The following is a 25,006-nucleotide window of genomic DNA, read 5'->3' as shown; positions in this document are numbered from 1 at the left end:
GGTTTACAGTGTGTTATTTATTTCTTGGATCGTACAGTACTGTACTTCTGCTCTTTAATGTTTTCCTTTATGGTGCTTCTGTGAGATACCATTTCCAACAGTTGTAAAGTATTGTAATACCAAAACAATACAGGTTTTACTTTTCCATGGCCAACCTTAGACTGTTCCCTCCCCGATTACTAAGGACCACAGTTTCTGATGTAAAACAGCCCTCTGAAAGGACAAAGCTCCACTTAATAACCAGAACATTTAAAAGGGGTGTCACAAACTTCGTCGTCTGAAGAGGAGAAATCATCGGACCAATATGCAGCGGGTATATTGCTCATCTTAGTATTTATTGAAGGCAAACAAACTTAAACAAAAATAACGACGATAACAGTCCAGTAAGGTTCGCAGACTAAAACGGAAACAACCACCCACAAACACAAGTGAAAACGAACACACTAAATATGGCCTCCAATTAGAGACAACAACCACAAGCTGCCTCTAATTGGAAGTCATTGAAAAAACACAACATAGAAATAGAAACCTAGAATAAACACAGAAATAGAAAATATAGAACATACATCAAAACCCCGAAACACACAAACAAACACCCCCTGCCACGCCCTGACCAAACTACAATAACAAATAACCCCTTACTGGTCAGGACGTGACAAGGGGACATCTTACATACATTGTAAATTAACAGTTACAACATTATTCACGCTATATTGTGAGTAACAAGGTATTTTTTGGGGACAGAAAATGTAATCCAAAGTGTGCTTAGTACTGTACAACATAACCACTGATATGGTATTTAGTGATACTGATTTAATACAATATTGTTGAAATAACATATACTATGTGTGATACAAAGTAACAAAACACTTTCTATATAGTAAAACAAGCAACATAATACTTATATATTTCTGTGTGTCTGTTTGGATATAATAAACACATGTATTACTCATCAATCCTTCACTGTGACCTCTGAACCCTGAACCAAATCTTACTTGAGCAGAGCGTTGCCTGTCTGTCCACTAGTGAGTACTGTAGAGATATGTTTAAGGTTTCAACTTGAAACATAACATCATAACAACAGCAGTATCCTGATGAACTTTGATTGATGAAGGTCAGCAAATAGAAAACAACAGTGTGACTGTAGTAAAATAATAACACTCCTATGTTTCTCTCACAGTGGCGGAAAATACAGTGGGATTCTCTCTAACTAGTCTCCTCTCTAACCCCTACACAAAACAGTTGTCTCTCTAACTAGTATCCTCTCTAACCCCTACACAAAACAGTTGTCTCTCTAACTAGTATCCTCTCTAACCCCTACACAAAACAGTTGTCTCTCTAACTAGTATCCTCTCTAACCCCTACACAAAACAGTTGTCTCTAACTAGTATCCTCTCTAACCCCTACACAAAACAGTTGTCTCTCTAACTAGTCTCCTCTCTAACCCCTACACAAAACAGTTGTCTCTCTAACTAGTATCCTCTCTAACCCCTACACAAAACAGTTGTCTCTCTAACTAGTATCCTCTCTAACCCCTACACAAAACAGTTGTCTCTCTAACTAGTCTCCTCTCTAACCCCTACACAAAACAGTTGTCTCTAACTAGTCTCCTCTCTAACCCCTACACAAAACAGTTGTCTCTAACTAGTATCCTCTCTAACCCCTACACAAAACAGTTGTCTCTAACTAGTCTCCTCTCTAACCCCTACACAAAACAGTTGTCTCTCTAACTAGTATCCTCTCTAACCCCTACACAAAACAGTTGTCTCTCTAACTAGTCTCCTCTCTAACCCCTACACAAAACAGTTGTCTCTAACTAGTCTCCTCTCTAACCCCTACACAAAACAGTTGTCTCTCTAACTAGTATCCTCTCTAACCCCTACACAAAACAGTTGTCTCTAACTAGTATCCTCTCTAACCCCTACACAAAACAGTTGTCTCTAACTAGTATACCCTCTAACCCCTACACAAAACAGTTGTCTCAACAGCAACAGAACAGTAATCGAATGCATTACTCATCAATTCACTGTAGACATACACTGTGTGTACAAAACATTAAGGACACTTGATCTTTCCATGACATAGACTGACCAGGTGAATCCAGGTGAAAGCTATGATCCCTTATTCATGTCACTTGTTAAATCCACTTCAATCAGTGTAGATGAAGGGGAGGAGGAAGGTTAAATAAGGATGTTGAGACATGGATTGTGTATGTGTGCCATTCAAAGGGTGAATGGGCAAGATAAAATATATAAATGCCTTTGAACAGGGTATGGTAACAGGTGAATGGAGCACTGGCTTGTGTAAAGAACTGCAACGCTGCTGGGTTTCCTGTGTGTATCAAGACTGGTCCACCACCCAAAGGACATCAGGGCGACGTCTTTCCAATGGGAAAACGCTCTCCACACTACATTTTGATATGTCAGACAAAGGTGTTTGTATTTCCAGCCCCAGTCCTCCCCAGCAGCACCAGTCTCAGCTCACACACTGGGAGACACTGGGGAGTCTGGACTGCTGCTCTCTCCTCCCACTGCAACACAACACACAGCACTGATCAACACACTGACTCTCTGGAGGATGTACAACAGTGTCAAATATAATATAATCTACATCCATAACTCACTAAGTGGAGGATGGTCCACTATAGACTAGAAACAGTAGGAGACAACAGGACAATATTGATAACTCACTAAGTGGAGGATGGTCCACTATAGACTAGAAACAGTAGGAGACAACAGGACAATATTGATAACTCACTAAGTGGAGGATGGTCCACTATAGACTAGAAACAGTAGGAGACAACAGGACAATATTGATAACTCACTAAGTGGAGGATGGTCCACTATAGACTAGAAACAGTAGGAGACAACAGGACAATATTGATAACTCACTAAGTGGAGGATGGTCCACTATAGACTAGAAACAGTAGGAGACAACAGGACAATATTGATAACTCACTAAGTGGAGGATGGTCCACTATAGACTAGAAACAGTAGGAGACAACAGGACAATATTGATAACTCACTAAGTGGAGGATGGTCCACTATAGACTAGAAACAGTAGGAGACAACAGGACAATATTGATAACTCACTAAGTGGAGGATGGTCCACTATAGACTAGAAACAGTAGGAGACAACAGGACAATATTGATAACTCACTAAGTGGAGGATGGTCCACTATAGACTAGAAACAGTAGGAGACAACAGGACAATATTGATAACTCACTGAATGGAGGAAGCTCCTTGCTGTCTCTCCTCCTGACTGGGAGTATGGAACCTGTATCTGACGTCTCTCCATGTTCTAAAATAATAGAACAACCATTTAGAATGGGAACATTTACCTCAGTGACACATGAAGACACATAGACCTACTGAAGGGGAGTTCTGGGTTTCTATTGAAATGTTAAGTATCACATATCTCACTCACCAGTCATCTGGGCTGAGATCTCTCTTCTCAGTCTCTCTACCTCAGTCTTCACATCACATATCTGTTGAGCTGAAATAACAAAGGAGGACTAGGATCTGAATTCTGTGTTAAAGACTTTAGACAGAAATATGATGCAGAGGGAAAGTATGAAGTGATGGACAGCAATTTCACAACTCAGTGGAGAGTCGACAATAACCTGAAATGCTTCAGGAAAGACATCAAGCTAAATTCAAGATGATTCTATTTTAATTTTAACGTGTGAAATGTTGAGCTATATGGCAGAAATATTGTAGGAGGACTATGTGAAATGTTGAGCTATATGGCAGATATATTGTAGGAGGACTATGTGAAATGTTGACCTATATGGCAGATATATTGTGGGAGGACTATGTGAAATGTTGACCTCTATGGCAGATATATTGTGGGAGGACAATGTGAAATGTTGACCTCTATGGCAGATATATTGTGGGAGGACTATGTGAAATGTTGACCTCTATGGCAGATATATTGTGGGAGGACTATGTGAAATGTTGACCTCTTTGGCAGATATATAGTGGGAGGACTATGTGATATGTTGAGCTCTATAGCAGATATATTGTGGGAGGACTATGTGAAATGTTGACCTCTATGGCAGATATATTGTGGGAGGACTATGTGAAATGTTGACCTCTATAGCGGATATATTGTGGGAGGACTATGTGAAATATTGACCTCTTTGGCAGATATATTGTGGGAGGACTATGTGAAATGTTGATCTCTATGGCAGATATATTGTGGGAGGACTATGTGAAATGTTGACCTCTATGGCAGATATATTGTGGGAGGACTATGTGAAATGTTGACCTCTATGGCAGATATATTGTGGGAGGACTATGTGAAATGTTGACCTCTATGGCAGATATATTGTGGGAGGACTATGTGAAATGTTGAGCTATATGGCAGATATATTGTAGGAGGACTATGTGATATGTTGAGCACCATAGCAGATATATTGTGGGAGGACTATGTGAAATGTTGACCTCTATGGCAGATATATTGTGGGAGGACTATGTGAAATGTTGACCTCTATAGCAGATATATTGTGGGAGGACTATGTGAAATTTTGACCTCTTTGGCAGATATATTGTGGGAGGACTATGTGAAATGTTGACCTCTATGGCAGATATATTGTGGGAGGGCTATGTGAAATGTTGACCTCTGTGGCAGATATATTGTGGGAGGACTATGTGAAATGTTGACCTCTATGGCAGATATATTGTGGGAGGACTATGTGAATTGTTGACCTCTATGGGAGATATATTGTGGGAGGACTATGTGAATTGTTGACCTCTATGGCAGATATATTGTGGGAGGACTATTTGAAATGTTGACCTCTGTGGCAGATATTTTGTAGGAGATCTATGATATGAACATTCTGCATAATTTGAAGAACATCTATACATCTTAATCCAACCTACCTTGAGAACATGTGGGGAGAGTATTGATAAATGTAAAGAAACTGATTTAATTTGTAGCCTTGAAGAAGACACACTGCTGTTCACAAGGCCTGTAGTTTTTATAGTATCAGATTAACACTCTGGTCTGTTCTTTGTCTTGTGTTATTGGTTGTCAATAAACAAAACAGACAAATAAGTAATTACTCACCTTATTCTGATCATCCATTATCCAAGATGGAGAGTCATGAATAATGATCATGTAAAACAGAATGTATTAGTTATTATTGTTCGTTGAATTTCTGTCTCATTACATAATTTAATGAAATACCATACATCATATTGGAATGACTGTTCATCACATTCATTACTAATGTACATCTAGGGAAAGAGATGTAAGCAGCACTACTATGTGAGCAGTCTGAGAATGACTGAATGCTTCATAATAAGACATCAAGCTAAATTCAAGATGATTCTATTTTAATTTTAACGTGTGAAATGTTGAGCTATATGGCAGAAATATTGTAGGAGGACTATGTGAAATGTTGAGCTATATGGCAGATATATTGTAGGAGGACTATGTGAAATGTTGACCTCTTTGGCAGATATATTGTGGGAGGACAATGTGAAATGTTGATCTCTATGGCAGATATATTGTGGGAGGACTATGTGAAATGTTGACCTCTATGGCAGATATATTGTGGGAGGACTATGTGAAATGTTGACCTCTATGGCAGATATATTGTTGGAGGACTATGTGAAATGTTGACCTCTATGGCAGATATATTGTGGGAGGACTATGTGAAATGTTGACCTCTATAGCAGATATATTGTTGGAGGACTATGTGAAATGTTGACCTCTATGGCAGATATATTGTGGGAGGACTATGTGAAATGTTGACCTCTATGGCAGATATATTGTGGGAGGACTATGTGAAATGTTGACCTCTATAGCAGATATATTGTGGGAGGACTATTTGAAATGTTGACCTCTATGGCAGATATATTGTAGGAGGACTATGTGAAATGTTGACCTCTATGGCAGATATTTTGTAGGAGATCTATGATATGAACATTCAGTAGAATTTGAAGAACATCTATACATCTTAATCCAACCTACCTTGAGAACATTTGGGGAGAGTATTGATAAATGTAAAGAAACTGATTTAATTTGTAGCCTTGAAGAAGACACACTGCTGTTCACAAGGCCTGTAGTTTTTATAGTATCAGATTAACACTCTGGTCTGTTCTTTGTCTTGTGTTATTGGTTGTCAATAAACAAAACAGACAAATAAATAATTACTCACCTAATGCTGATCATCCATTATCCAAGATGGAGAGTGATGAATAATGATCATGTAAAACAGAATGCATTAGTTATTATTGTTTATTGAATTTCTGTCTCATTACATAATGTAATGAAATACCATACATCATATTGATATGACTGTTCATCACATTCATTACTAATGTACATCTAGGGAAAGGGATGTAAGCAGTACTACTATTGGAGCAGTCTGAGACATCACAGAATGCTTCATACTAGGACATCAAACTGAATTCAAGCTGATTCCATGTTCATTATGGAGTGTGAAATGTTACCCTCTATGGCTGAAATATTGTAGGAGGACTATGTGAAATATTAACCTCTATAGCAGATATATTGTGGGAGGACTATGTGAAATGTTGACCTCTATGGCAGATATATTGTGGGAGGACTATGTGAAATATTAACCTCTATAGCAGATATATTGTGGGAGGACTATGTGAAATGTTGACCTCTATGGCAGATATATTGTAGGAGTACTATTTGAAATGTTGACCTCTATGACAGATATACTGTCGGAGGGCTTTGTGAAATGTATCTCTATGGCAAGGATAGTGGGATACCTATAGTTGTCCACAATGTTGCTCAACTGGCAGATGTGTCTGTCCGGATGACTCAACCCCTCTGAAATGTTGACCTCTATGGCAGATATATTGTAGGAGGACTATGTGAAATGTTGACCTCTATGGCAGATATATTGTAGGAGGACTATGTGAAATGTTGACCTCTATGGCAGATATATTGTAGGAGATCTATGACATGAAAATTCTGGATCATTTGAAGAACATCTATACATCTTAATCCAACCTACCTTGAGAACATTTGGGGAGAGTATTGATAAATGTAAAGAAACTGATTTAATTTGTAGCCTTGAAGAAGACACACTGCTGTTCACAAGGCCTGTAGTTTTTATAGTATCAGATTAACACTCTGGTCTGTTCTTTGTCTTGTGTTATTGGTTGTCAATAAACAAAACAGACAAATAAGTAATTACTCACGTTGTTCTGATCATCCATTATCCAAGATGGAGAGTCATGAATAATGATCATGTAAAACAGAATGTATTAGTTATTATTGTTCGTTGAATTTCTGTCTCATTACATAATTTAATGAAATACCATACATCATATTGGAATGACTGTTCATCACATTCATTACTAATGTACATCTAGGGAAAGAGATGTAAGCAGCACTACTATGTGAGCAGTCTGAGAATGACTGAATGCTTCATAATAAGACATCAAGCTAAATTCAAGATGATTCTATTTTAATTTTAACGTGTGAAATGTTGAGCTATATGGCAGAAATATTGTAGGAGGACTATGTGAAATGTTGAGCTATATGGCAGATATATTGTAGGAGGACTATGTGAAATGTTGACCTCTATGGCAGATATATTGTGGGAGGACTATGTGAAATGTTGACCTCTATAGCAGATATATTGTTGGAGGACTATGTGAAATGTTGAACTCTATGGCAGATATATTGTGGGAGGACTATGTGAAATGTTGACCTCTATGGCAGATATATTGTAGGAGGACTATGTGAAATGTTGACCTCTTTGGCAGATATATTGTGGGAGGACTATGTGAAATGTTGACCTCTATGGCAGATATATTGTAGGAGGACTATGTGAAATGTTGACCTCTATGGCAGATATATTGTGGGAGGACTATGTGAAATGTTGACCTCTATGGCAGATATATTGTGGGAGGACTATGTGAAATGTTGACCTCTATGGCAGATATATTGTGGGAGGACTATGTGAAATGCTGACCTCTATGGCAGATATATTGTAGGAGGACTATGTGAAATGTTGAGCTCTATGGCAGATATATTGTGGGAGGACTATTTGAAATGTTGACCTCTATGGCAGATATTTTGTAGGAGATCTATGATATGAACATTCTGGATAATTTGAAGAACATCTATACATCTTAATCCAACCTACCTTGAGAACATTTGGGGAGAGTATTGATAAATGTAAAGAAACTGATTTAATTTGTAGCCTTGAAGAAGACACACTGCTGTTCACAAGGCCTGTAGTTTTTATAGTATCAGATTAACACTCTGGTCTGTTCTTTGTCTTGTGTTATTGGTTGTCAATAAACAAAACAGACAAATAAGTAATTACTCACCCCGTACTGATCATCCATTATCCAAGATGGAGAGTCATGAATAATGATCATGTAAAACAGAATGCATTAGTTATTATTGTTCGTTGAATTTCTATCTCATTACATAATTTAATGAAATACCATACATCATATTGGAATGACTGTTCATCACATTCATTACTAATGTACATCTAGGGAAAGAGATGTAAGCAGCACTACTATGTGAGCAGTCTGAGAATGACTGAATGCTTCATAATAAGACATCAAGCTAAATTCAAGATGATTCTATTTTAATTTTAACGTGTGAAATGTTGAGCTATATGGCAGAAATATTGTAGGAGGACTATGTGAAATGTTGAGCTATATGGCAGATATATTGTAGGAGGACTATGTGAAATGTTGACCTCTATGGCAGATATATTGTGGGAGGACTATGTGAAATGTTGACCTCTATAGCAGATATATTGTTGGAGGACTATGTGAAATGTTGACCTCTATGGCAGATATATTGTGGGAGGACTATGTGAAATGTTGACCTCTATGGCAGATATATTGTGGGAGGACTATGTGAAATATTGACCTCTATAGCAGATATATTGTGGGAGGACTATGTGAAATGTTGACCTCTATGGCAGATATATTGTGGGAGGACTATGTGAAATGTTGACCTCTATGGCAGATATATTGTGGGAGGACTATGTGAAATGTTGACCTCTATGGCAGATATATTGTGGGAGGACTATGTGAAATGTTGACCTCTATGGCAGATATATTGTAGGAGGACTATGTGAAATGTTGACCTCTATGGCAGATATATTGTAGGAGGACTATGTGAAATGTTGACCTCTATGGCAGATATATTGTAGGAGGACTATGTGAAATGTTGACCTCTATGGCAGATATTTTGTAGGAGATCTATGATATGAACATTCTGGATCATTTGAAGAACATCTATACATCTTAATCCAACCTACCTTGAGAACATTTGGGGAGAGTATTGATAAATGTAAAGAAACTGATTTAATTTGTAGCCTTGAAGAAGACACACTGCTGTTCACAAGGCCTGTAGTTTTTATAGTATCAGATTAACACTCTGGTCTGTTCTTTGTCTTGTGTTATTGGTTGTCAATAAACAAAACAGACAAATAAGTAATTACTCACCTTTTACTGATCATCCATTATCCAAGATGGAGAGTCATGAATAATGATCATGTAAAACAGAATGCATTAGTTATTATTGTTCGTTGAATTTCTGTCTCATTACATAATTTAATGAAATACCATACATCATATTGGAATGACTGTTCATCACATTCATTACTAATGTACATCTAGGAAAAGAGATGTAAGCAGCACTACTATGTGAGCAGTCTGAGAATGACTGAATGCTTCATAATAAGACATCAAGCTAAATTCAAGATGATTCTATTTTAATTTTAACGTGTGAAATGTTGAGCTATATGGCAGAAATATTGTAGGAGGACTATGTGAAATGTTGAGCTATATGGCAGATATATTGTAGGAGGACTATGTGAAATGTTGACCTCTATGGCAGATATATTGTGGGAGGACTATGTGAAATGTTGACCTCTATGGCAGATATATTGTGGGAGGACTATGTGAAATGTTGACCTCTATGGCAGATATATTGTGGGAGGACTATGTGAAATGTTGACCTCTATGGCAGATATATTGTAGGAGGACTATGTGAAATGTTGACCTCTATGGCAGATATATTGTAGGAGGACTATGTGAAATGTTGATCTCTATGGCAGATATATTGTGGGAGGACTATGTGAAATGTTGACCTCTATGGCAGATATATTGTAGGAGGACTATGTGAAATGTTGACCTCTATGGCAGATATATTGTAGGAGGACTATGTGAAATGTTGACCTCTATGGGAGATATATTGTAGGAGGACTATGTGAAATGTTGACCTCTATGGCAGATATATTGTAGGAGGACTATGTGAAATGTTGAGCTCTATGGCAGATATATTGTGGGAGGACTATTTGAAATGTTGACCTCTATGGCAGATATTTTGTAGGAGATCTATGATATGAACATTCTGGATAATTTGAAGAACATCTATACATCTTAATCCAACCTACCTTGAGAACATTTGGGGAGAGTATTGATAAATGTAAAGAAACTGATTTAATTTGTAGCCTTGAAGAAGACACACTGCTGTTCACAAGGCCTGTAGTTTTTATAGTATCAGATTAACACTCTGGTCTGTTCTTTGTCTTGTGTTATTGGTTGTCAATAAACAAAACAGACAAATAAGTAATTACTCACGTTGTTCTGATCATCCATTATCCAAGATGGAGAGTCATGAATAATGATCATGTAAAACAGAATGCATTAGTTATTATTGTTCGTTGAATTTCTGTCTCATTACATAATTTAATGAAATACCATACATCATATTGGAATGACTGTTCATCACATTCATTACTAATGTACATCTAGGGAAAGGGATGTAAGCAGTGCTACTATTGGAGCAGTCTAAACATCACAGAATGATTCATACTAGGACATCAAACTGAACTCAAGCTGATTCCATGTTCATTTTGGAGTGTGAAATGTTGACCTCTATGGCAGATATATTGTGGGAGGACTATGTGAAATGTTGACCTCTATGGCAGATAAATTGTGGGAGGACTATGTGAAATGTTGACCTCTATGGCAGATATATTGTGGGAGGACTATGTGAAATGTTGACCTCTATGGCAGATATATTGTGGGAGGACTATGTGAAATGTTGACCTCTATAGCAGATATATTGTAGGAGGACTATGTGAAATGTTGACCTCTATGGCAGATATATTGTAGGAGGACTATGTGAAATATTAACCTCTATAGCAGATATATTGTGGGAGGACTATGTGAAATGTTGAGCTATATGGCAGATATATTGTGAGAGGACTATGTGAAATGTAGACCTCTATAGCAGATATATTGTGAGAGGACTATGTGAAATGTTGACCTCTATGGCAGATATATTGTAGGAGGACTATGTGAAATGTTGAGCTATATGGCAGAAATATTGTAGGAGGACTATGTGAAATGTTGAGCTATATGGCAGATATATTGTAGGAGGACTATGTGAAATGTTGAGCTATATGGCAGATATATTGTGAGAGGACTATGTGAAATGTTGAGCTATATGGCAGAAATATTGTAGGAGGACTATGTGAAATGTTGAGCTATATGGCAGATATATTGTAGGAGGACTAAGTGAAATGTTGACATCTTTGGCAGATATATTGTGGGAGGACTATGTGAAATGTTGATCTCTATGGCAGATATATTGTGGGAGGACTATGTGAAATGCTGACCTCTATGGCAGATATATTGTAGGAGGATTATGTGAAATGTTGAGCTCTATGGCAGATATATTGTAGGAGGACTATGTGAAATGTTGATCTCTATGGCAGATATATTGTGGGAGGACTATGTGAAATGTTGACCTCTATGGCAGATATATTGTAGGAGGACTATGTGATATGTTGAGCACCATAGCAGATATATTGTGGGAGGACTATGTGAAATGTTGACCTCTATGGGAGATATATTGTAGGAGGACTATGTGATATGTTGAGCACCATAGCAGATATATTGTGGGAGGACTATGTGAAATGTTGACCTCTATGGGAGATATATTGTAGGAGGACTATGTGAAATATTAACCTCTATAGCAGATATATTGTGGGAGGACTATGTGAAATGTTGACCTCTATAGCAGATATATTGTGGGAGGACTATGTGAAATGTTGACCTCTATGGCAGATATATTGTAGGAGGACTATGTGAAATGTTGACCTCTATGGCAGATATATTGTGGGAGGACTATGTGAAATGTTGACCTCTATGGCAGATATATTGTGGGAGGACTATGTGAAATGTTGACCTCTATGGCAGATATATTGTAGGAGGACTATGTGAAATGTTGACCTCTATGGCAGATATATTGTAGGAGGACTATGTGAAATGTTGACCTCTATGGCAGATATATTGTAGGAGGACTATGTGAAATGTTGACCTCTATGGCAGATATATTGTAGGAGGACTATGTGAAATGTTGACCTCTATGGCAGATATATTGTAGGAGATCTATGACATGAAAATTCTGGATCATTTGAAGAACATCTATACATCTTAATCCAACCTACCTTGAGAACATTTGGGGAGAGTATTGATAAATGTAAAGAAACTGATTTAATTTGTAGCCTTGAAGAAGACACACTGCTGTTCACAAGGCCTGTAGTTTTATAGTATCAGATTAACACTCTGGTCTGTTCTTTGTCTTGTGTTATTGGTTGTCAATAAACAAAACAGACAAATAAGTAATTACTCACCCCGTACTGATCATCCATTATCCAAGATGGAGAGTCATGAATAATGATCATGTAAAACAGAATGTATTCGTTATTATTGTTCATTGAATTTCTATCTCATTACATAATTTAATGAAATACCATACATCATATTGGAATGACTGTTCATCACATTCATTACTAATGTACATCTAGGGAAAGAGATGTAAGCAGCACTACTATGTGAGCAGTCTGAGAATGACTGAATGCTTCATAATAAGACATCAAGCTAAATTCAAGATGATTCTATTTTAATTTTAACGTGTGAAATGTTGAGCTATATGGCAGAAATATTGTAGGAGGACTATGTGAAATGTTGAGCTATATGGCAGATATATTGTAGGAGGACTATGTGAAATGTTGACATCTTTGGCAGATATATTGTGGGAGGACTATGTGAAATGTTGATCTCTATGGCAGATATATTGTGGGAGGACTATGTGAAATGTTGACCTCTATGGCAGATATATTGTGGGAGGACTATGTGAAATGCTGACCTCTATGGCAGATATATTGTAGGAGGATTATGTGAAATGTTGAGCTCTATGGCAGATATATTGTAGGAGGACTATGTGAAATGTTGATCTCTATGGCAGATATATTGTGGGAGGACTATGTGAAATGTTGACCTCTATGGCAGATATATTGTAGGAGGACTATGTGATATGTTGAGCACCATAGCAGATATATTGTGGGAGGACTATGTGAAATGTTGACCTCTATGGCAGATATATTGTGGGAGGACTATGTGAAATGTTGACCTCTATAGCGGATATATTGTGGGAGGACTATGTGAAATATTGACCTCTTTGGCAGATATATTGTGGGAGATCTATGTGAAATGTTGACGTCTGTGGCAGATATATTGTGGGAGGGCTATGTGAAATGTTGACCTCTGTGGCAGATATATTGTGGGAGGACTATGTGAAATGTTGACCTCTATAGCAGATATATTGTGGGAGGACTATGTGAATTGTTGACCTCTGTGGCAGATATATTGTGGGAGGACTATGTGAATTGTTGACCTCTATGGCAGATATATTGTGGGAGGACTATGTGAAATGTTGACCTCTGTGGCAGATATTTTGTAGGAGATCTATGATATGAACATTCTGGATAATTTGAAGAACATCTATACATCTTAATCCAACCTACCTTGAGAACATTTGGGGAGAGTATTGATAAATGTAAAGAAACTGATTTAATTTGTAGCCTTGAAGAAGACACACTGCTGTTCACAAGGCCTGTAGTTTTTATAGTATCAGATTAACACTCTGGTCTGTTCTTTGTCTTGTGTTATTGGTTGTCAATAAACAAAACAGACAAATAAGTAATTACTCACCTAATACTGATCATCCATTATCCAAGATGGAGAGTCATGAATAATGATCATGTAAAACAGAATGTATTAGTTATTATCATTACCTTCAAATCACCATCTGTCACATGATCCTCTCAAATACCATAGTGATGTGATATACATCAGAGGGGTATGAGTGTTCATCACATTCATTACTAATGACAATCAAGGGACGTGACAGTAATGTTGGAATGGTTCTAATGCTTTAGGACAAGCTCAAAGCTCAGAGTGATGGTAATATGCATTGTAACTAGTTGATATTCAGAATGAATCTAGTCTATTCATCTGTAACTCCTACTATGAACTCCTACCTACATGAGAAAGTAGAAGTGTTCTGTACAGGGAAAGAGACTGGTTGTTATTGCTGTTGTTTAGGTGTTTAGAAACATTACTGGAGTTCTAGAACACTTACCTCCTCTATCCCATAAACCCACTGCAGCCTCCTCCTTCTGTTCTCCATGGATGACCTGACATATGTAGACTCCTGTATCTGACCTCCTGTAGTCTCTCAGCCTCAGAGACACGTTGCCTCTCTCCAGCTCCTGGGTGATCAGACTCACTCTGCCCTCATAGCCACTCCTCTCTGTCACCTGGCCATTCTGATACAGGTAAATACACTCTGTCCCTTTAAACCACCTGATCGTCGTGGCAACAGCACTGGTGTCAGGTGAGAGGTGACAGGGGAGGGTGACCTCTTTACCAACATCAGCCTCCACATAGTCTCCTGAGGTGAGTTTAAACTGAGCTGTTCAGAAAGAGAGAACATTTCATGTTTAATGACATCATCTGTGTCAGGAACACAAATACTCTCAGTACATTTATAAACACAGCTGATTGAAAAACTACAATAGACATACAACAACCAGGACCATGTCAATTCTAAAATACAACACACACAATCCCAGACAGACATATTCATTTGAAGGAAAGTATTTATGTCATAGAAGAATGTGATGCTACAATCTAGAATGATATTATCCCATTTGTTCCCACATCTTTCCCAGACATGCCACTATGCAAATCTTATGCCACTAGTAAGCCTAACATGTCATCCATTTTGATTATTTATGTATTTATTTATTTAAAAGTACATTTTATTCTTGGTCACAATTGTGACAGAGTGCTCTGTCTATAATAACATGAACAGATATTTACCCCTATTCCTCAACCTCAATATCTATATACCTCAGCCCACTTACCCACACACCTAAACTCAATGACCCACACACCCCATCCCTGTTACCCCCATGCCCTAACCCTAACACCCACATGCCAATACCCTCAAATCTATACAATCAAGTACAGATACAGGCATATCCTGGCCCTAAATGACCTGTGTGTTACTCAAGACCCCAGTTCCTTTGCCAATACACCTCATCCCTGTTACTTTCCTATCTCAGCCCTGTTACCCACTTTCCTTAGGCCTGTATTCCCCAAGTCACCAACAGTAACCTATATCCAGCTATTCGCTGCACACCCCAACCCTGTTATCAGCATGTTTTAGTCCTGTGACATCTGACCTCTATACACTAATCATTTCATAGATAAACTAATATTACAGTGGTATAACACATGTGCCCCCGCCCCAATCTCTTTTTTCTACCACAAACGTACCACTTCATAGCACTTAAGAGCATTGGGCCAGTAACCCCTGAGCCAACTAGGAAAACATTAGTTGATCTGTCCTTGAGCAAGGAACTTAATCCTAATCGCTCTGGATATATATTTTATTTATTTAAGGAGTCAAGTCAGTTAAGAACCAATTCTTAATTAGAATGACAGCCTACCACGGACGACGCTGACTTGTTCAGGGGAAGAACAACAGACTTTTACCTTGTCAGCTCGGGGATTCAGCAACCTTTCAGTTACTGGCCCAACACTCTAACCACTAGGCTACCTGCCACCTCTACACTCTAACCACTAAGCTACCTGCCACCTCTACACTCTAACCACTAGGCTACCTGCCACCTCTACACTCTAACCACTAGGCTACCTGCCACCTCTACACTCTAACCACTAGGCTACCTGCCACCTCTACACTCTAACCACTAGGCTACCTGCCACCTCTACACTCTAACCACTAGGCTACCTGCCACCTATACACTCTAACCACTAGGCTACCTGCCACCTCTACACTCTAACCACTAGGCTACCTGCCACCTCTACACTCTAACCACTAGGCTACCTGCCTCCTCTACACACTAACCACTAGGCTACCTGCCACCTATACACTCTAACCACTAGGCTACCTGCCTCCCCTACACTCTAACCACTAGGCTACCTGCCACCTCTACACTCTAACCACTAGGCTACCTGCCACCTCTACACTCTAACCACTAGGCTGCCTGCCACCTCTACACTCTAACCACTAGGCTACTTGCCACCTCTACACTCTAAACACTAGGCTACCTGCCACCTCTACACTCTAACCACTAGGCTACCAGCCACCTCTACACTCTTACCACTAGGCTATCTGCCACCTATATACTCTAACCACTAGGCTACCTGCCACCTCTACACTCTAACCACTAAGCTACCTGCCACCTCTACACTCTAACCACTAGGCTACCTGCCACCTCTACACTCTAACCACTAAGCTACCTGCCACCACTACACTCTAACCACTAGGCTACCTGCCTCCCCTACACTCTAACCACTAGGCTACCAGCCACCTTTACACTCTAACCACTAGGCTACCTGCCACCTCTACACTCTAACCACTAGGCTACCTGCCACCTCTACACTCTAACCACTAGGCTACCAGCCACCTCTACACTCTAACCACTAGGCTACCTGCCACCTCTACACTCTAACCACTAGGCTACCTGCCACCTCTACACTCTAACCACTAGGCTACCAGCCACCTCTACACTCTAACCACTAGGCTACCAGCCACCTCTACACTCTAACCACTAGGCTACCTGCCACCTCTACACTCTAACCACTAGGCTACCTGCCACCTCTACACTCTAACCACTAGGCTACCTGCCACCTCTACACTCTAACCACTAGGCTACCTGCCACCTCTACACTCTAACCACTAGGCTACCTGCCACCTCTACACTCTAACCACTAGGCTACCAGCCACCTCTACACTCTAACCACTAAGCTACCTGCCACCTCTACACTCTAACCACTAGGCTACCTGCCACCTCTACACTCTAACCACTAGGCTACCAGCCACCTCTACACTCTAACCACTAGGCTACCTGCCACCTCTACACTCTAACCACTAGGCTACCTGCCACCTTTACAATCTAACCACTAGGCTACCTGCCACCTCTACACTCTAACCACTAGGCTACCTGCCACCTCTACACTCTAACCACTAGGCTACCAGCCACCTCTACACTCTAACCACTAAGCTACCTGCCACCTCTACACTCTAACCACTAGGCTACCTGCCACCTCTACACTCTAACCACTAGGCTACCAGCCACCTCTACACTCTAACCACTAGGCTACCTGCCACCTCTACACTCTAACCACTAGGCTACCTGCCACCTTTACAATCTAACCACTAGGCTACCTGCCACCTCTACACTCTAACCACTAGGCTACCTGCCACCTCTACACTCTAACCACTAGGCTACCAGCCACCTCTACACTCTAACCACTAGGCTACCTGCCACCTCTACACTCTAACCACTAGGCTACCTGCCACCTCTACACTCTAACCACTAGGCTACCAGCCACCTCTACACTCTAACCACTAGGCTACCAGCCACCTCTACACTCTAACCACTAGGCTACCTGCCACCTCTACACTCTAACCACTAGGCTACCTGCCACCTCTACACTCTAACCACTAGGCTACCAGCCACCTCTACACTCTAACCACTAGGCTACCTGCCACCTCTACACTCTAACCACTAGGCTACCTGCCACCTCTACACTCTAACCACTAGGCTACCTGCCACCTCTACACTCTAACCACTAGGCTACCTGCCACCTCTACACTCTAACCACTAGGCTACCTGCCACCTCTACACTCTAACCACTAGGCCACCTGCCACCTCTACACTCTAACCACTAGGCTACCAGCCACCTCTACACTCTAACCACTAGGCTACCTGCCACCTCTACACTCTAACCACTAGGCTACCTGCCACCTCTACACTCTAACCACTAGGCTACCTGCCACCTCTACACTCTAACCACTAGGCTACCTGCCACCTCTACACTCTAACCACTAGGCTACCTGCCACCTCTACACTCTAACCACTAGGCTACCAGCCACCTCTACACTCTAACCACTAAGCTACCTGCCACCTCTACACTCTAACCACTAGGCTACCTGCCACCTCTACACTCTAACCACTAGGCTACCAGCCACCTCTACACTCTAACCACTAGGCTACCTGCCACCTCTACACTCTAACCACTAGGCTACCTGCCACCTCTACACTCTAACCACCAGGCTACCTGCCACCTCTACACTCTAACCACTAGGTTACCTGTCACCTATACACTCTAAGCACTAGGCTACCTGCCACCTATACACTCTAACCACTAGGCTACCTGCCACCTCTACACTCTAACCACTAGGCTACCTGCAACCTCTACACTCTAACCACTAGGCTACCTGCCACCTCTACACTCTAACCACTAGGCTACCTGCCACCTCAACAATCTAACAACTAGGCTACCTGCCTCCTCTACACTCTAACCACTAAGCTACCTGCCACCTCTACACTCTAACCACTAGGCTACCTGCAACCTCTACACTCTAACCACTAGGCTACCTGCCACCTCTACACTCTAACCACTAGGCTACCTGCCACCTCTACACTCTAACCACTAGGCTACCTGCCACCTCTACACTCTAACCACCAGGCTACCAGCCACCTCAACACTCTAACCACCAGGCTACCTGCCACCTCTACACTCTAACTACCAGGCTACCTGCCACCTCTACACTCTAACCACTAGGCTACCTGCCACCTCTACACTCTAACCACTAGGTTACCTGTCACCTATACACTCTAACCACTAGGCTACCTGCCACCTCTACACTCTAACAACTAGGCTACCTGCCACCTCTACACTCTAACCACTAGGCTACCTGTCACCTCTACACCCTAACCACTAGGCTACCTGCCACCTCTACACTCTAACCACAAGGCTACCAGCCACCTCTACACTCTAACCACAAGGCTACCAGCCACCTCTACACTCTAACCACTAGGCTACCTGCCACCTCTACACTCTAACCACTAGGCTACCTGCCACCTATACACTCTAACCACCAGGCTACCTGCCCCCTCTACACTCTAACCACTAGGCTACCTGCCACCTCTACACTCTAACCACTAGGCTACCTGCCACCTCTACACTCTAACCACTAGGTTACCTGTCACCTATACACTCTAAGCACTAGGCTACCTGCCACCTATACACTCTAACCACTAGGCTACCTGCTACCTCTACACTCTAACCACTAGGCTACCTGCAACCTCTACACTCTAACCACTAGGCTACCTGCCACCTCTACACTCTAACAACTATGCTACCTGCCACCTCTACACTCTAACCACTAGGCTACCTGCCACCTCTACACTCTAACCACTAGGCTACCTGCCACCTCTACACTCTAACCACTAGGCTACCTGCCACCTCTACACTCTAACAACTAGGCTACCTGCCTCCTCTACACTCTAACCACTAGGCTACCTGCCACCTCTACACTCTTACCACTAGGCTACCTGCCACCTATATACTCTAACCACTAGGCTACCTGCCACCTCTACACTCTAACCACTAAGCTACCTGCCACCTCTACACTCTAACCACTAGGCTACCTGCCACCTCTACACTCTAACCACTAAGCTACCTGCCACCACTACACTCTAACCACTAGGCTACCTGCCTCCTCTACACTCTAACCACTAGGCTACCTGTCACCTCTACACTCTAACCACTAGGCTACCTGCCACCTCTACACTCTAACCACTAGGCTACCAGCCACCTCTACACTCTAACCACTAAGCTACCTGACACCTCTACACTCTAACCACTAGGCTACCTGCCACCTCTACACTCTAACCACTAGGCTACCAGCCACCTCTACACTCTAACCACTAGGCTACCTGCCACCTCTACACTCTAACCACTAGGCTACCTGCCACCTTTACAATCTAACCACTAAGCTACCAGCCACCTTTACACTCTAACCACTAGGCTACCTGCCACCTCTACACTCTAACCACCAGGCTACCTGCCACCTCTACACTCTAACCACTAGGCTACCTGCCACCTCTACACTCTAACAACTAGGCTGCCTGCCACCTCTACACTCTAACCACTAGGCTACCTGCCACCTCTACACTCTAACCACAAGGCTACCAGCCACCTCTACACTCTAACCACAAGGCTACCAGCCACCTCTACACTCTAACCACTAGGCTACCTGCCACCTCTACACTCTAACCACTAGGCTACCTGCCACCTCTACACTCTAACCACTAGGCTACCTGCCACCTCTACACTCTAACCACTAGGCTACCTGCCACCTCTACACTCTAACCACTAGGTTACCTGTCACCTATACACTCTAAGCACTAGGCTACCTGCCACCTATACACTCTAACCACTAGGCTACCTGCCACCTCTACACTCTAACCACTAGGCTACCAGCCACCTCTACACTCGAACCACTAGGCTACCTGCCACCTCTACACTCTAACCACTAGGCTACCTGCAACTTCTACACTCTAACCACTAGGCTACCTGCCACCTCTTCACTCTAACAACTAGGCTACCTGCCACCTCTACACTCTAACCACTAGGCTACCTGCCACCTCTACACTCTAACCACTAGGTTACCTGTCACCTATACACTCTAACCACTAGGCTACCTGCCACCTCTACACTCTAACAACTAGGCTACCTGCCACCTCTGCACTCTAACCACTAGGCTACCTGCCACCTCTACACTCTAACCACTAGGCTACCTGCCACCTCTACACTCTAACCACTAGGCTACCTGCCACCTCTACACTCTAACCACTAGGCTACCTGCCACCTATACACTCTAACCACTAGGCTACCAGCCACCTCTACACTCTAACCACTAGGCTACCTGCCACCTCTACACTCTAACCACTAGGCTACCTGCCACCTCTACACTCTAACCACTAGGCTACCTGCCACCTCTACACTCTAACCACTAGGCTACCTGCCACCTCTACACTCTAACCACTAGGCTACCTGCCACCTCTACACTCTAACCACTAGGCTACCTGCCACCTCTACACTCTAACCACTAGGCTACCTGCCACCTCTACACTCTAACCACTAGGCCACCTGCCACCTCTACACTCTAACCACTAGGCTACCAGCCACCTCTACACTCTAACCACTAGGCTACCTGCCACCTCTACACTCTAACCACTAGGCTACCAGCCACCTCTACACTCTAACCACTAGGCTACCTGCCACCTCTACACTCTAACCACTAGGCTACCTGCCACCTCTACACTCTAACCACTAGGCTACCTGCCACCTATACACTCTAACCACTAGGCTACCTGCCTCCTCTACACTCTAACCACTAGGCTACCTGCCACCTCTACACTCTAACCACTAGGCTACCTGCCTCCTCTACACTCTAACCACTAGGCTACCTGCCTCCCCTACACTCTAACCACTAGGCTACCTGCCACCTCTACACTCTAACCACTAGGCTACCTGCCTCCTCTACACTCTAACCACTAGGCTACCTGCCTCCCCTACACTCTAACCACTAGGCTACCTGCCACCTATACACTCTAACCACTAGGCTACCTGCCTCCTCTACACTCTAACCACTAGGCTACCTGCCACCTCTACACTCTAACCACTAGGCTACCTGCCTCCTCTACACTCTAACCACTAGGCTACCTGCCTCCCCTACACTCTAACCACTAGGCTACCTGCCTCCTCTACACTCTAACCACTAGGCTACCTGCCTCCTCTACACTCTAACCACTAGGCTACCTGCCCCCTCTACACTCTAACCACTAGGCTACCAGACACCTCTACACTCTAACCACTAGGCTACCTGCCACCTCTACACTATAACCACTAGGCTACCTGCCGCCTCTCATGTTACAATCACATTTCATCCAGACACACATTTACACATAAAGAGAAATAAAACCACAAACATTTCATTTTCAATAGTTGGTTTAGTTCTGTTCTCCCAGATACATGAAAGAAAAGTTAATCATTAATTATAGCATGGTGACTTACTATGAACTCTGGACTCTGCCATTTTAACTGCAATAAAAAGAGAAAACATTCATATTTACATCATTACCATTCATCAAATTCTCTCTTTTGCTCAATCACACAGATACAAACATCACTTCCTCTTTCTCCAGTCCTCATTGTTTTAAAACAGGACTGTTGTGTCTAGTTTGGAAAGTGAAATATACTGAGATCTCCTTTTAAATATGTCCACAGTTTCAGGCCTCCTCAGGTTCTCTGGCAGGCTATTCCAGAGGCTGGGGGCATAATAACTAAAGGCTGTCTCTCCATGCCTCTTGGTCCTAGGCTTCAGGATAGTTAAGAGGCCAGTTTCAGACCTCCTCAGGTTCTCTGGCAGGCTATTCCAGAGGCTGGGGACATAATAACTAAAGGCTGCCTCTCCATGTCTCTTGGTCCTAGGCTTCAGGATAGTTAAGAGGCCAGTTCCAGAGGACCTGAGGGACATACTGGGTACATAACTTAAAAGCATGTCTGACATGTATTGAGGTGCACTATGGAACGCCGTTTGGGTCTTTGCGTGTTAAAAAGATACACGTCAAATAACATTATTTGAAAGTATTAAATTATTATGTGACGTGGAGTCATATTCAGGTCCTGATTGGTCAAGAAGCTTATTTCTTTTTGACAGGCAAAGACCCAAACGGCGTTCCGTAGAACAGGGCGTGTCGTTTCCAACGTGAAGAATTGAGTCATAGTGGGCGGAACCAGCAAGGAGGTGGGCAGGGCCAGGCACGAGATACCGAGATCCTATTGGTGCGTTCTAGCGTCATCTGCATATGACCGTTAGTGAAGTGCGCATGTGTATTAACTCAATTCTCCTTATAAACAGGTGATTTTGAAAAACCTTTGCAAAAAGGGTGAAGTCTACAAAACGTAGTCCGCTCTGTTCATAACAGATTCTAGTTTTGGGAACAAAATAACGGTATTGCGATAAATAGTTTAATCGATGAGAAAATGTGCAGAATGTCGGCCAGAATCCGTGTCGTTCCATCTTGTTCCTCTGACTAACATATCTGGTAGTGAGTGGAAACGCCAAGCGGAGGCTTCACATTATACATCCAGTGAAATGTCTGTCTCATTCATTGTTCTATTTGTGGCACAATTCACTTCTTCTTCTATGATATCATGGTGGTCGTATTGATAACCTTACCAATAAAAGCTATGAAGTCAACTTTATTCATTATCAAAGTGTCCTTTGACGCTGCACATTAATGAGACCAGATTTCTGAACAGGCTTCTAAACAATGACAAGGCTGTTGTGTCTAGATTGGAAAGTGAAATATACTGAGATCTCCTCTTACCTTTACTGGTCTTCACGTCCTCCACTTCACATTCAAAATAGTTGATTTAAATCTATAACCACTCTAATAGTCACTATATGTGCATATATACACGTTTTTACAGAACAATCTACACCTCAGGCCTAAACTGCGACACAACTTTCACTTTCACCTTTGCACAGGTATTTGGAGTAAACTCCTCCCCCCAGCCTCTCTGGTTATTAGAAAACCCAGTCACAAAGTCTAAATTGTCTATAGGACTATCGTAAAATGTTATGGAAACAAAAATGTACATTTCTGATCTTAATTTAGGTTTAATGTTAGGAATAAGGTTAGCAGTGTGTAGAATAGGGTTTAAATCAGAAGACCGATCCAGCCAGCAGATGGTAGTGATGTTCTTTAATTATAGTCATATTATCCTGAGCTGTAAAGATTTAACAGTGCCGATCAATATTAGCTTCTCTTATCTCTTTGGACCCATTCACATGAGTAAATGAGTGAAATTGCTTCCATGACAAATAGTCTCAATGCTTTTCCATCCCCTCCTAACAAAATAAATGTAGCTGACTGGTGGTCATTTACTGTCTGAGAAGAGAGTATCATTACCACCTGCTGGTCAATGTTGGGAACTGCAGTGAATTTACAAATCAGAAAGTCAGACGTGATTTAGGGGGCTGTTGTGGTGGGCAGTCCGGCTCTTTTCGGCTCCCAAACGGCTCTTTAAAAAATATATGTTTTGTATTTTTTCAAGTCAAACAGTTTGCGATAGTGCGATAGTAAACACTACCCCCTTAGGATTGTTCAGCATGTCAACAACCACTTCAACAGTAACATCTGTTACTGCACAATAACCTTCAACCTGGCATTTCTGCTTTCCACAAACCCGAGTCGTATTGATAACATTACCAATAAAAGCTAAGAAGTCAACTTTATTCATTATCAAAGTGTCCTTTGACGCTACACATTCATGAGCACCGGATTTCTGAACAGGCTTCTAAACCCTGACAGGACCAGCTGAAACACCGGCCCCGGACCTCCTGAGTGGCGCAGTGGTCTAAGGCACTACATCACAGTGTTCTAAGGCACTACATCACAGTGGTCTAAGGCACTACATCACAGTGGTCTAAGACACTACATCACAGTGGTCTAAGACACTACATCACAGTGGTCTAAGGTACTACATCACAGTGTTCTAAGACACTACATCACAGTGGTCTAAGGCACTACATCACAGTGGTCTAAGGTACTACATCACAGTGGTCTAAGGCACTACATCACAGTGGTCTAAGGTACTACATCACAGTGGTCTAAGGCACTACATCACAGTGGTCTAAGGCACTACATCACAGTGGTCTAAGGCACTACATCACAGTGTTCTAAGGCACTACATCACAGTGGTCTAAGGCACTACATCACAGTGTTCTAAGGTA

General features: G+C 41.8%; 2 protein-coding genes across 2 annotated transcripts in view; one reads left to right on the top strand and one right to left on the bottom strand.

Moving 5' to 3' along the window:
• The window catches only part of LOC106607873 (C-X-C motif chemokine 13), a 91,458-nt gene that overhangs the window by 50,759 nt on the left and 15,693 nt on the right, over window positions 1–25,006 (top strand). The window lies entirely within an intron of this gene.
• On the bottom strand, window positions 315–23,792 carry LOC123732760 (butyrophilin-like protein 1). The gene is made up of 7 exons (XM_045712015.1): window positions 23,598–23,792; window positions 22,279–22,305; window positions 14,459–14,791; window positions 14,029–14,034; window positions 3,428–3,496; window positions 3,227–3,301; window positions 315–2,530 (listed from the first exon to the last, which is right to left on the bottom strand). Exons 2-7 carry the CDS (start codon window positions 22,298–22,300, stop codon window positions 2,481–2,483), a joined length of 555 nt encoding a protein of 184 aa, XP_045567971.1. The 5' UTR covers window positions 22,301–22,305; window positions 23,598–23,792; the 3' UTR covers window positions 315–2,480.

Source organism: Salmo salar, unplaced genomic scaffold (assembly GCF_905237065.1).
Source record: "Salmo salar unplaced genomic scaffold, Ssal_v3.1, whole genome shotgun sequence".
NCBI lineage: Eukaryota > Metazoa > Chordata > Actinopteri > Salmoniformes > Salmonidae > Salmo > Salmo salar.
Note: the sequence above shows the minus strand (reverse complement) of the source record. Positions and strands in the feature narration are given on the sequence as shown.

Bases quoted from the DNA above. Each gene is read 5' to 3' on its own strand.
- LOC123732760 (XM_045712015.1), bottom strand. From the start codon at position 22,300: ATGGCAGAGTCCAGAGTTCATA. The intron at 14,792-22,278 runs GTAAGTCACCAT...CTTTCTGAACAG, and splicing joins GGCAGAGTCCAGAGTTCATA to CTCAGTTTAAACTCACCTCA. The intron at 3,302-3,427 runs GTGAGTGAGATA...CTATTATTTTAG, and splicing joins GATCTCAGCCCAGATGACTG to AACATGGAGAGACGTCAGAT.